Source organism: Rhinatrema bivittatum, chromosome 8 (assembly GCF_901001135.1).
Source record: "Rhinatrema bivittatum chromosome 8, aRhiBiv1.1, whole genome shotgun sequence".
Classification (NCBI taxonomy): Eukaryota; Metazoa; Chordata; class Amphibia; order Gymnophiona; family Rhinatrematidae; genus Rhinatrema; species Rhinatrema bivittatum.
In genome coordinates this window covers 17,905,956-17,919,036 of record NC_042622.1, presented here as the reverse complement: position 1 = coordinate 17,919,036, position 13,081 = coordinate 17,905,956, and the positions used below count along the sequence as shown (strand labels likewise).

At 43.8% G+C, this 13,081-nt stretch overlaps 1 protein-coding gene across 8 annotated transcripts in view; it reads right to left on the bottom strand.

Moving 5' to 3' along the window:
• The window catches only part of SYCP2 (synaptonemal complex protein 2), a 752,024-nt gene that overhangs the window by 107,034 nt on the left and 631,909 nt on the right, over positions 1–13,081 (bottom strand). For all 8 annotated transcript variants that reach the window (XM_029611557.1, XM_029611556.1, XM_029611555.1 and 5 more), the window contains one exon: positions 10,141–10,382. In XM_029611557.1, coding sequence (XP_029467417.1) covers positions 10,141–10,382 — 242 coding nt within the window. The remainder of the gene's footprint in view (positions 1–10,140; positions 10,383–13,081) is intronic.

Below are 13,081 nucleotides of genomic sequence, written 5' to 3'. Positions count from 1 at the left end.
ATGTTTCTATAAGCAGGATGGTAGTCCTCACATATGGGTGAGTATCGAGCTGAGGATGTCCGAATATGCACCAAATGTACCCAAAGACGTGAAACAGGCACAACAACTGGGGTGGAATATGGTAGAGGGCATCCTGAACCCTAACGGGCAGGCGGAAGGGTGTTGGTACATCAAGTTGTAAAAAGGTTGCGCAAGGCAGATTGGCCAAAGATGGAATCTTGTCTTCCAGCCTTGTCTAGACAATAATGGCCTGTAAAGGTATGGAGAGAACTCCAGGTAGCAGCCCTACAAATATCAGGAAGTGGCACCAAGCGAAGGTGCGCTACAGACGTTGCCATGGCCCTGACCGAATGTGCTTTAATACGGTCCTGAAGTGGAATGCCTGCTTGCTGATAGCAAAAAGAAATGCAGTCTGCTAGCCAGGAGGAGAGTCTGCTTACCCACAGGTTGACCTAATCTGATGGAAGCAAAGGAAACAAACAATTGAGTACTTTGCCTGTGGGCAGCTGTACGGTCTAGGTAGAATGCTAGAGCCCATTTGCAGTTGAGGGTATGCAGAGCCTGCTCCCCTGGATTGGAATGGGGCCTGGGAAAGAAGGTGGTAGTATGATGGATTGATTAATGTGAAACTCCGATACTACCTTAGGCAAGAACTTAGGGTGAGTGCGGAGTACCGCCCGGTCCTGCAGAAGTTTAGTGAAAGGCGGAGAGGTAACTAGGGCCTGTAACTCACTAACTCTGCAGGCAGATGTTATTGCCAACAGAAATAACACTTTCCATGTGAGAAAGCAAAGATGACAGGATTGGAGAGGCTCGAAAAGTGGTTTCATGAGCCGACCCAAAACCAGATTGAGGTCCCAAGAAGGGGCCGGAGGACACAGTAGAGGCTTGAGGTGAAGCAAGCCCTTCAGAAAATGTGTTACAAGGGGTTGTACCGAAATAGGAACGTCCCTGACACCTTTATGGAAGGCAGCCACCGCACTGACATGCATTCTGATGGAGGAAGTTTAGACCTGATTCTGACAAGTGCCAGAGATAGTCTAGAAACTTCGTGGTGGAACAGGTAAAGGGATCAAGGGACTGAGAAGAACACCATGAATTAAACCTGTTCCATTTGTAAAGATAAGATTTTCTCGTGGAAGGCTTCCGTGAAGCAAGCAGGACACAGGAAACTGGCTCCGAAAGGTTGAGAGGCTGCAGGATTAACCTTTCAACATCCAGGCCGTCAGGGATAAGGCCTGAAGATTGGGGTGGCATAGGCTGGATTAGCAAATGTTGCTTACCTGTAACAGGTGTTTTCACAGGACAGCAGGATGTTAGTCCTCACATATGGTTCATTGTAACCATATGTTCATATATGTTCATTGTAAGACATTTACTTGTAAATGTGATTGTTCTGTTATAATGTAAACCGAGTTGATCAGTAATTCTGTTATTGGAAAGTCGGTATATAAAAATGCTAAATAAATAAATAAATATGGTTAAGTGTTTGAAGGATTAACCTTTTAACATCTATGCCGTCAGAGACAAGGCCTGAAGATTGGGATGGCGTAGGAATCCGTTGTTTTGAGTGATCAGATGCGGGTCCTTCCCCAGGGGAATGTGCCTGTGAATGGAGAGGTCCTGAAGAATCGGAAATCACACTTGACGTGGCCAGTGAGGTGCTATCAGGATCATGTTTCCCCTGACCTGACGTAGCTTCACGAGAGTCTTCGAGAGAAGTGGAAGTGGAGGAAATGCATAGAGGAGACCAGTGGCCCATGAGAGGGAGAACGCATCTCTGGGCTGTGAGTGTTGGCTGCGAGTGAGAGAGCAATAGTTCTCTACTTTGCGGTTTTGAGGTGACGCAAAGAGGTCTATGTGAGGGTAACCCCAACGTTGGAATATCGAGACTGCTACTGTGGGGTTGAAAGACCACTCGTGTGCTCGAAAGGTGCGACTCAGCTTGTCTAACAACACATTGTCCACTCCCGGCAAGTAGGTGGCCCTGAGGTACATTGAGTGGGAGAGGGCCTCCACCCATATCTGCACAGCCTCCTGACACAGGAGGCGGGAGCCTGTTCCTCCTTGTTTGTTGACGTACCACATGGCCACCTGGTTGTCCGTCTGGATCAGGATGACTTGATTGGAGAGACGATCCTGAAAAACCCTGAGAGCATATCTGATTGCTCGAAGCTCCAGGAAATGTATTTGGTGTTTGGCTTCCTCTGGAGACCAAGACCCTTGAGTTTGTAAATTGGCAATGTGTGCTCCCCAACCAATGATGGAGGCATCTGTTGTAAGGGTTATTTGAGAGTCTGGAGCTTGAAAAGGCAGGCCTTGAAGGAGATTGGCCTGATTCCTCCACCAAGCTAGAGATAGACGAAGTGGGTTGGTTATGTGGACAATAGCTGATAGTGGTTGAGATGACTGAATCCACTGTGACCTTAGAGTCCACTGTAGGATCCTCATGGCGAGACAAGCCATGGGAGTGACGTGTACTGAGGACGCCATGTGTCCTAGCAAGACCAGAACATAACGTGCAGTGGAGTGCTGTCGAGACTGCAGCTGGTGGGCAAGAGAGGAGATGATGAGAGCTCGTTCTCGAGGAAGAAATGCCTTTGCCTTGACGGTGTCCAAGTCTGCTCCTATGAACGACAGGTTTTGCGATGGGAACAAGTTGGACTTTTGATAATTGATGAGACACCCCGGAGAGATCCGGGTGTGCAAGGTGAGACATAGGGACGTCAAAACAGCTTGCTGTGTGGAGCCCTGATCAACCAATCGTCAAGATAGGGGTAGACGTGGACACCTTGAGTTCTGAGGAACGCTGTTACTACAACGAGGCACTTGGTGAAGACTCGTGGAGCAGAGGCTAGGCCGAATGGTAGTACTCGATATTGGTAGTGCTTTGGGCCTACGAGAAATCGCAGAAATCTGCGATGAGACGGAGTTATTGCGATATATGTGTAAGCGTCCTGGAGGTCTAGAGAGCAGAGCCAGTCTCCCCTTTGTAGAAGGGGGAGGAAGGAACCCAAGGTCTCCATCTTGAACCTTTCTCTTTGGAGGAACTTTTTTAAGGCCTGAAGATCTAGTATCGGGCGAACGCCACCTGACTTTTTTGGGATTAGAAAATACCAAGAGTAGAATCCGAGGCCCTGTTGGGAGTAGGGCACTGGCTCTATCGCTCTGGACTGGAGGAGGAGGGAAATCTCCTGTTCCAGGAGCGGTGAATGGTCTGATGTTCCTCACATCAGTCGAGGTGGGGAGTCCGGTGGAACGGCAAGAAAGTTAAGATGATAACCTTGAGTTATTATGGTGAGCACCCACTGGTCTGTGGTGACTGAGTGCCAGATGTGGCTGAAGTGGCACAATTGGCCTCCCACTGGTACATGCTTTAGTGGAGTCTGAATGCTGCTCTCTAGGAAAAAGTAAAAAACCAGATGCTGGACCTGGTTGAGGAGTTGTTTGCAGCTTTTGCCTGCGAGGTTGCCTGGACTGGCCGTTCTGATAAGGCTTAGTAGAGCGACCTTTGGATGGAGGAGGATAAGATTTCCTTTGGCGGTAAAAGGATTTCTTGGGCTCCTTTCTGAATGTTTGCTTAGTAGGATATTCAGAAGGTAGCAAGGAGAGTTGGCGAAGAGTCTCATGGTTATCCTTGAGTTGCGCCACTGTCTTTTGTATTTGCTCACCAAAAAGATTATCTCCAGTGCAAGCAAATCAGATAGTCTATCCTGTACCTCAGGCCGTAGGTCGGATGACTTTAGCCAGGCCCATCGCCTTGCAGGAAGGGCTGTTGCTGAAACCCTGGAAGCGGTGTCAAAAACGTCATAGGCATATCTTATCTCATGCTTTCCCGCTTCTAAACCCTTTTGAGCTAGGGCATGTAATTGGTCTTGAGACTGTTGAGGTAGGGATTCAGCAAAGTCCTGTATTTGTTTAAAGAGGACCCTGTTGTACTGGGTCATATAAAGTTGATAAGAGGTGATGCGGGATATAAGCATAGCCCCTTGAAAGATACGACCACCTATAGCATCCAGGAATTTTTGTTCCTTTCCTGGAGGATAGGAAGAATGAGGCTTGGATCTTCGGGATTTCCTTTGGGCTGACTCAACAACCACTGAATGGTAGCCCAATTGGGACTTCTGGAAACCAGGAGTTGATTGGACTAGGTATGTAATGTCAGCTTTCCGATTGACTGGTGCCACAGAACCAGGATGTTCCCAATTTCTTTTGAGAAGATCCAGGAGGACATCATGGATGGGAATAGATTTTAGTTCTTTAGGAGCATCTAAAAATTGAAGAAGCTCCATCATCTATCATCTTGTTTTGTCTGAAGTTGAAAAGGAACCACTTCAGCAATTTCCTTCACAAAATTAATGAAGGACAATCCTCTGGCGGAGATGATGGTGTGATGTAGACGGTGTCGGTTCAGACGACGTCGATGCTATGGACGGCTTTGGGGTTTTTGACCAAAAGAGAAATTCCATTCTCCATTCTAGCCTTGCGACCTTTAGGTGTCATAAGGCTACATTTGGTGCAAGTAAGGACATCATGCTCGCTACCCAGACACATTACACATACCTGGTGAGGGTCAGTAATGGGCATTGTGCGAGTGAAGTCCGGGCATCGACGGAACCCCGAGGCCATGGCCTGTGAAAAAATTTAGCCGTGGTGCAGTCGACGGCCAGTAGGCCATGAAGGCCAAACTCGAAGGGAATTGACCGGAATCGGGTAAAAAACTTACTGGACCACCGCGGATGTAAAAATGAAAGCGGGAGACCCCTGTGGGGTAGAAAGTTGTATAGTAATTCCGTGAGGAAAATTCCTGTCAGGAATCTCTGTGGAGCTCCTTAAGCCGCGTGGCTACTGCTGCGCTGAAAAAAGAAGACTGAAGGGGGACCCCTGCTGGTTGCAGGGTTAGTGCCATCCTGGGCATGCTCAGTAGGTGCCAGTCAAAGTTCTAGAAACTTTGACAAAAGTGTTCCATGATTGGGCTCCATCCTGTGATGTCACCCATATGTGAAGACTACCATCCTGCTTTACCTGTGAGAATACATCAATCATCAGGGTGGAACCAAGAGCCAATAAGTGTCGGAGGAGATAGATGTGGTCATGGAATGGGCAGAGCAACATCTCTTAGACATATCCACCTCCCACATTGCTGGAAAGGATAATATAAGGGCAGACTTTCTCAGCAGACAGGCTTGGATCCAGGAGAGTGGGAGTTGTCGGATAAAGCCTTTCAATTCATAGTGGTGCGCTGGGGTCGCTTGCCTCTGGATTTGCTGATGACCTCATTCAATGTGAAATTTCCATGCTTCTTTAGTCACAGAAAAGATCAGAGAGCTCTGGGTATCAATGCTCTTGGTCAGGTGTGGCCGTGGGGCGGGGTGCTATATGCCTTCCCGCTATGGCCGCTGATAGGCAGGATCACTCAAAAGATTGCAAGCCAAGCCGAAATTGTGCTTTTGGTGGTTCCAGATTGGCCCCGAAGGTTCAAGAAGCAACTCTCGCTTGTTATAGGGGGCAAGTCAATGGTGGGCCTTTGTCTTTCCATCTGGATATGTCCTGGTTCTTGAAGTGAGTTAAGCATTTTCGTCCTGCCTTGCAGCTACGTGTGCCTTTGTGGTACCTTAATCTTGTCTTGGATTTCTTGGCGGGGCCTACTTTTCGACCGCTATGTAGCCTGTCCTTGAAGCTACTTACCATGAAGTTTTTCTAGTGGCAATTTGCTCTGCACTTTGAGTTTCTGAGTTGCAGGCTCTTTCTTGCCTTAAGTCGTTTCTGCATGTGACTACTGGAACGTACAGCTTTGGACTGTGCCTTCCTTTTTACCAAAAGTGGTTTTGGAGTTTCATTTGAATCAATCTATTTCTTTGCCCACGATGGACAGGATGAGAAATGAGAATGAATATTGTCTCTTGCATGCCTTGGATGTCAAGTGGCATCTGATGCAGTACTTGGAGGTTACTAAACCTGTCAGGAAGTCTGATCGACTGTTTGTGCTCCATGGTGGATGCAAACAGGGTGAACCAATGACACGGAAACTCTAGCCCATTGGGTTAATGAAATGATTACAGCAGCCTATGAGGATGCTGGGATTCCTTTGTTGAAACAGATCCGAATGCATTCCACAAGGGCCCAGACAGTATTATTTATTTATTTATTTATTTATTTAGTGTTTTTATTATACAGACATTCAAGACAAGTGTCACATCATGCCGGTTTACATTTAACAAGGGGGCGAGAAACCAAAGTGAAAATACAATAAACTTTAACAGGTGCGCGGTTAGAAAATTGCAGTTACAATAAAACAGGGAGGTGCACAACTGGGAGCAGAAAAGAAAAAGGCAATAGGAATTTAACAGAGAGAGCAATTATTTACAATGTTGTAGAATTTAAGTTGTGATGGTAATTGTTAACAGTTTACTGGTGAAGTCTGCTAGTAAAATGTCAGTGAGATAAGGATCAGTTGGGGTCTGGGAAGGCTTTTTTAAAAAGCCATGTTTTGAGCTTTTTCCTGAATGTTGGTAGGCAGGGTTCCTGACGCAGGTCCGATGGGATGGAGTTCCATAGTGGTAGTCCTGCTGTTGAGAAAGCTCGGTCTCTGAAGGATTTGTGTTGAAAGGTTTTGGCGTGTGGAACATGAAGTGATTGTCTATATGACTCTCTGATGGGTCTGGTGGAGGTATGTTTTTTGAAAGGGATTTGTAAGTTGAGTGGGGCATGGAGATGGATGACTTTGTATATGGTAGTAATGGATTTGTAAATGATTCGGTAGTGAATTGGTAGCCAATGTAGGTCTTTTAGGATTGGGGAAATGTGGTCAATTCTCCTTGAATTAGTCAGAATTCTGGCTGCGGTAAAGGTTTGGTATGAGATGCTGGGAGACCTAATAAGATAGAGTTACAATAATCTAATTTAGAGAATATTATTGCTTGCAGGACTGTTCTGAAGTCATGAGAGTGGAAGAGTGGTTTAATTCTTTTGAGGACATGTAATTTGTGGAAGCAATCTTTAGTTGTTTGGTTGATGAATGATTTTAGGTTGAGACGGTTATCAATGATAGCTCCCAGGTTTCTTACATGAGAAATCTGTAGGTTGGCCGATGGGATAGAGGTAAGGTTATTGTTTTCAGGAGATATAAGAAGGAGTTCACTTTTTGAAGAATTGAGAATTAAATTTAGACTGGTGAGGAGGTAGTTGATCTCTAGCAGGCATTTTTCCCAGAATTCTAAGGTTTTATTAATGGATTCTTTTACAGGGATCACAATCTGTACATCGTCTGCATATAAGAAATGTTTCAGGTTCAGTTTGGTTAGCAGCTGGCAGAGAGGGAGAAGGTAAATATTGAAGAGTGTGGGTGAGAGGGAGGAGCCCTGAGGAATGATAGCTGTAAGATTCTTTGTTGTGTATTTTGACCTTGTATCCTCTGTTCCCGAGGAATGTCGTGAACCAGGCCAGTGCTGTGCCTGTAACGCCGATGTTCGCCAGTTGATTTAGGAGGATGGAGTGGTTGACTGTGTCGAATGCAGCCGAGAGGTCCAGGAGGATTAATAGATAGGCCTGGCCTTTGTCAAGGCCCAAGAGGAGGTAGTCTATGAGAGAAAGGAGTAGTGTTTCTGTACTTAATGCTTTACGGAATCCGTATTGATTAGGAGACAGAATTTGGTGGTCTTCAATGTAGTCTGATAATTGTGTGTTAGCTAGTTTTTCCATCACTTTGGCTAAGAATGGGAGGTTGGCGATCGGACGGAAACTGTTGAGGTCATTGGGATTTAGGTTCGGTTTTTTTTAGAAGCGGTTTGATGGAGGCCATTTTAAGGTCGTCTGGGTGGATTCCCTGGGATAAGGAACAATTTATAATATCAGCCAGGGATTAGCAGAAGCAGTTTGGTCGGGATTTGGTCAAAAGGGTGTGAAGATGGCTTCATTTTCTTCAAAACAGTTTGGAAGGAAGTGGAGATTCGATCATGGGTGGAGATTCGATTTTTCTCCTGTAGAGATTTGTCGAGTGGCGATGTGGTCTTCTTTGCATACCTTTTCCAAGCATTACCGCTTGGATGTACAAGCTCAGGAGGATGCAGCCTTCACAAGTGCAGGCAGCCTCCCGCCTTATTCGGGGGTAGCTTGTGGGGATTGGCCTCCCTGAATGCAGAGGAAAGAGAAACTACTACTTACCTGCTAATTTCCTTTGATCTAATGAAGGCAGGCCAATCCCCGACCCACTCTTGGCTGCCGACTTTTGCCTTTTGGTTCGCTCTTTGGGGGCGTATGATACAGAGTGTTATGTCTGCTACTCATTGGAGAACTGGTAAGTGTCTTAACTAGTCCCTCAGTTTAGTGAAAGTTAATTCTTTTGTCCGAGCTCAGTATTTCCTATTGGTTGGAAGCATGTGTGGATGAATGTTAATAGTCATGTTCAATTATAATCAAATTGTACACAGTCTGGCTTGTTCAGAGAATATTTGCAGGCTGATGTCCGGGCAGGGCTGTATGTCTGTGACATCAGCTTTTATTCTATCTTCATCTGCAGGTAGTGGTGCACAACCCACTTGTGGGGACCTACATGCCTTCAATAGAGGAAAGAAAATCATCAAGTAAGTGGTAATTTCTCCTTTAAGTATCTAAATATTATTTTCAAAGATTTTCATGGGTTTGGATATCTAAAAGAGACAGTTATGGTATTGGCCTTCTTGAACACAGATCTTTTCAGGCAGTACAATTAGTGATTCCTTTAAGGAAGTGAAACTAAAGCTGACAAACAAATGTGCATTTTCATTTGCTGCACCACATCTCTGAAATATGGATCCAAAGAAACTGTGGCTTATGAAAAATACACTATAGCTCAGATGGTTACTCAAGATCTGGCTCTTTACTCAGGCTAGTCTATTAGTAGTCATCATTCTCATAGTTGATTCCAACTTTGGGTTTTATTCATTAAATTTATTTACTAACTTACCACCCTTGAAGATGAGGTTAGAGGTGTCCTGTTTGGTATTTAGGGGATAATGGGGTTACAGGCGTGATAACACATTGTAGGGCTATGTGAAACCACAGCCAGGTTATGGCAGACTTGAGATCATAATCTGGGATACCTGTATTTTGAAGGATTTATATTTATTGATGTTTACAGGGTATTGTTTTGTTTGGGTTTACTTTGTGTTTGATGTATTTAAGTTGCGTTTTTTGAATCGAGTTATTGTATGTTTGTTATTACAGATGTACTATTCAGTGGTTTATGTGATCCCAGCACATTCCCCTTATGCCCAGTCATTATACCCACACATTCTGTTCTGCTAGGCCCAAGTGAGGACCCAATTTATCAATGGGTTGTTACATCCTGTGTGCTTTATTTTGAAATGTTTACCAACTTTCGGCACTGGAAGCTGGAACAGTGCATTGGAATTCTGAATGCCCCCTCCTCCATTGACAGGGTGTGCGAATTCCTGGTTACACGCAGCATCCGTGTACTGGGCACATCACCGCAAATTTAATTCCTCCTTTTTTATGTTACCTTTGCATTTAATTAAGAAATTTTAGGTTGTTTTTTGGCTGTTGTATCTCTTTATGAGATATCACTAGAATAGTGTGTAGCCAATGAGCTTAAATAAATAATTGCAATGACAGTAACATTTGCATAAGATGATGATCTGGCATAATATCTACAAGGCATATGATGATAATCTGTCATAATATCTACAAAATCTTAAATGGAGAATAGGAAGAATCAACTGATATCTTTTGCTGGAGATATAATGGGGTGGCTTTTAAAAGGCCTGCGCGCGTAAAGCCCCGGGACGTAACTTTGCCGACAAAGGTAAGGGGAGGTTTAGATAGGGCCGGGGGGGGTGGGTTAGGTAGGGGAAGGGAGGGAACGGAGGCAGGCTGTGCGGCTCGGCGCGCGCAGGCTGCCGATTTTGCGCAGCCTTGCGCGCCGACCCCGGATTTTATAAGATACGCGCGGCTACACGTGTATCTTATAAAATCCAGCGTACTTTTGTTCGCGCCTGCTGTGCGAACAAAAGTACGCGCTCGCATATCGTTTGAAGATCTACCTCAATGTGCATAACAGTACACCTGAAAATTAATGAAGGCACTAGATTAAGCTGAAACTTGATATTTAATGGAAAAATTGAATGAAAATACAATTCTTACTATCCGTGATCCTCTTAAGATTGGTGAAGAATTTTCTTTTAGAAACATTTTTCTCACAGAATTCTCTGTGAAATTTGCAAGCTGCATGCTCTGATTTTTTGCCATTGCTGAATAGAAATTTCCAGCTGAGATTCCACTCTTGATTTGGAAAGACGTGCTTTTTTCTGGTGATGAATCAGGCAGAGGAGAGGAGGTTCTTGACATGTCAACATGTTTGTAAGATTCCAAGGAATTTTCTGCAACTAACATTCAAATATTAATAAATATTTGCAACAACTGCTCCTGGGTCTTTCTGTAAACTAGAACAATGGTAGGAATATGGGGTATGTGTTCCCCATCAGAACTTAAAAGCAAATCGTACATTCCAACATTCATTTTGATAGTTAACTTGTATGGCTTTATAGTGCAGTGTTTAAATTGAATTTGTCTGATACAATTTCCTCCTTGTTTTTTTGCATACTATACAGTTTTGTCAACAGTGGTAGATTCATGGAAAAATTGGTTTCTTACCTGCTAATTTTCTTTCCTTGAGTCCTACCAGACCAGACCATTTGGTAGGGGTTTTTCTCTCCTACTAGCAGATGAAGACAGAGAATGAAAGATGTACTGCAACTGCCTAATTAAGGCACTGTGCCACCTGAAATTCCTCAGTATTTTCATATCAAAGCCAAAAACTTAATACTCCCCAACGAGCAGGGGTTAACAAACTCTTAGGTGAACCAAAACCTAGGCCTGACCCCTTTAACTGGGGGGACCTGAAAAATAGCAACACAAAATAAACATCCCCTTCTCTGAAAAATATACAGTATACATCACATAACAGCAGCCTATAAAATAATCGGCTGGGATTCTGGAATAGTTTGGCAGTGTTCAAGGAAAAAAAAATTAGCAGGAAAGAAAACAATTTTTCCTTTCTTATCATTTACCAGACCAGTCCAGATGGATGGGATTTACTCCAGCAACCCTCACTGGGATGGATTCTGAAAAACCTGCTCTCAACACATCTGCCCCAAAAGCAGCCATATTGGATGTTTGAACATCAAACTTGTAATGTTTGGAGAATGTATATAAAGAAAACCATTTTGCCACTCTACAAATGTTCTGTGGCAACATCAACTTACACTCAGCCCATGAGGCTGCTATGCCTCTGGCTGAATGAGCTCTAAGTCCTTCTGGCACTACCAGATCCCTAGAAATATAAGCTGGAGCAATAACAACATAAGAACATGCCATACTGGGTCAGACCAAGGGTCCACCAAGCCTAGCATCCTGTTTCCAACAGTGGCCAATCCAGGCCATAAGAACTTGGCAAGTACCCAAAAACTAAGTCTATTCCATGTTACCATTGCTAGTAATAGCAGTGGCTGTTTTCTAAGTCAACTTAATTAATAGCAGGTAATGGACTTCTCCTCCAAGAACTTATCCAATCCGTTTTTAAACACAGCTATACTAACTGCGCTAACCACATCCTCTGGCAACAAATTCCAGAGTTTAATTGTGCGCTGAGTGAAGAAAAACTTTCTCCGATTAGTTTTAAATGTGCCACATGCTAACTTCATGGAGTGCCTTTATTCATCTGGAAACAGAAGACTTAGACGCCTTTTCACCATTCTTAGAACCACTGAATAACACAGAGATGATATGATCTACGAATAACACAGAGATGATATGATCTACGAAACACATTCATTACCTTCAAATACCTTAAAAGTACTCTACACACATCTCAAAAAAGTTATAGTTGCACTGGAGAAGGTACAGAGAAGGGCGACCAAAATGATAAAGGGGATGGAACAGCTCCCCTATGAGGAAAAGTTAAAGAGGTTAGGGCTGTTTAGCTTGGAGAAGAGACGGCTGAGGCGGGATATGACAGAGGTCTTTAAAATCATGAAAGGTCTTGAACAAGTAAATGTGAATCAGTTATTTACACCCTTAGATAATAGAAGGACTAGGGGGCACTTCATGAAGTTAGCAAGTAGCACATTTAAGACTAATTGGAGACATTATTTTTTCACTCAATGTACAATTAAGCTCTGGAATTTGTTGCCAGAGGATGTGGTTAGCGCAGTTAGTGTAGCTGGGTTTAAAAAAGGTTTGCATAAGTTCTTGGAGGAGAAGTCCATTAACTGCCATTAATCAAGCTGACTTAGGGAATGACCTCTGCTATTACTGGCATCAGTAGCATGGGATCTTCTTAGTGTTTGAGTTCTTGCCAGGTTCATGTAGCCTGGTTTGGCTTCTGTTGGAAACAGGTTGCTGGGCTTGATGGACCCTTGGTCTAACCCAGCATGGTAATTTCATTATATTCTTATGTACTTATGTTTAAATGTATTAGACTAAGGAATTTTACTTCCTGCTCATTCTGTTTCATTGTAAACCGGTTTGATATGCATTTTATGCAGGAAAATCGGTATAAAAAAACTTAAAATAAATAAATAAATAAATACATGCAGCTCCCTAGACCAATCCCTAGAACCAGACTTTCTGAAGGATGGCAATTTGACCAGTTGATCCAAATGGAAAGACAAAACCATCCTAAACAAGAATGATAGAACTGTGCAAATAGAAATTCCTTCTTCTGAAATTTTGAGTACAGGGTTTCTGCATGTCAAAGCCTGCAAATCCAAGATATACCTGGCTGAACACATGGCAACCAGAAAAACTCTGCTGAGTAATATCCCTCAGAGAAGCCTCCCTAATGGCTCAACAGGACACGTACACAAAGCCTTCAATACTAAATTAAGATTCCATGGATGAAATAAGCTCCTAACAGGAGGCCATAACTACTTCACTCCAAAGAAAACAATATTAAATTCAGGTGAGAAGCCAAAGCCTGCCTCGTGCCTTCCCTCTATAACAAGAAAGTGCCCCTACCTGAATTTTAAGCAAATTCAAGGCCAAACTCTTTCACAAAAAGGAAAGAATTGGCACTGAAGCCTGA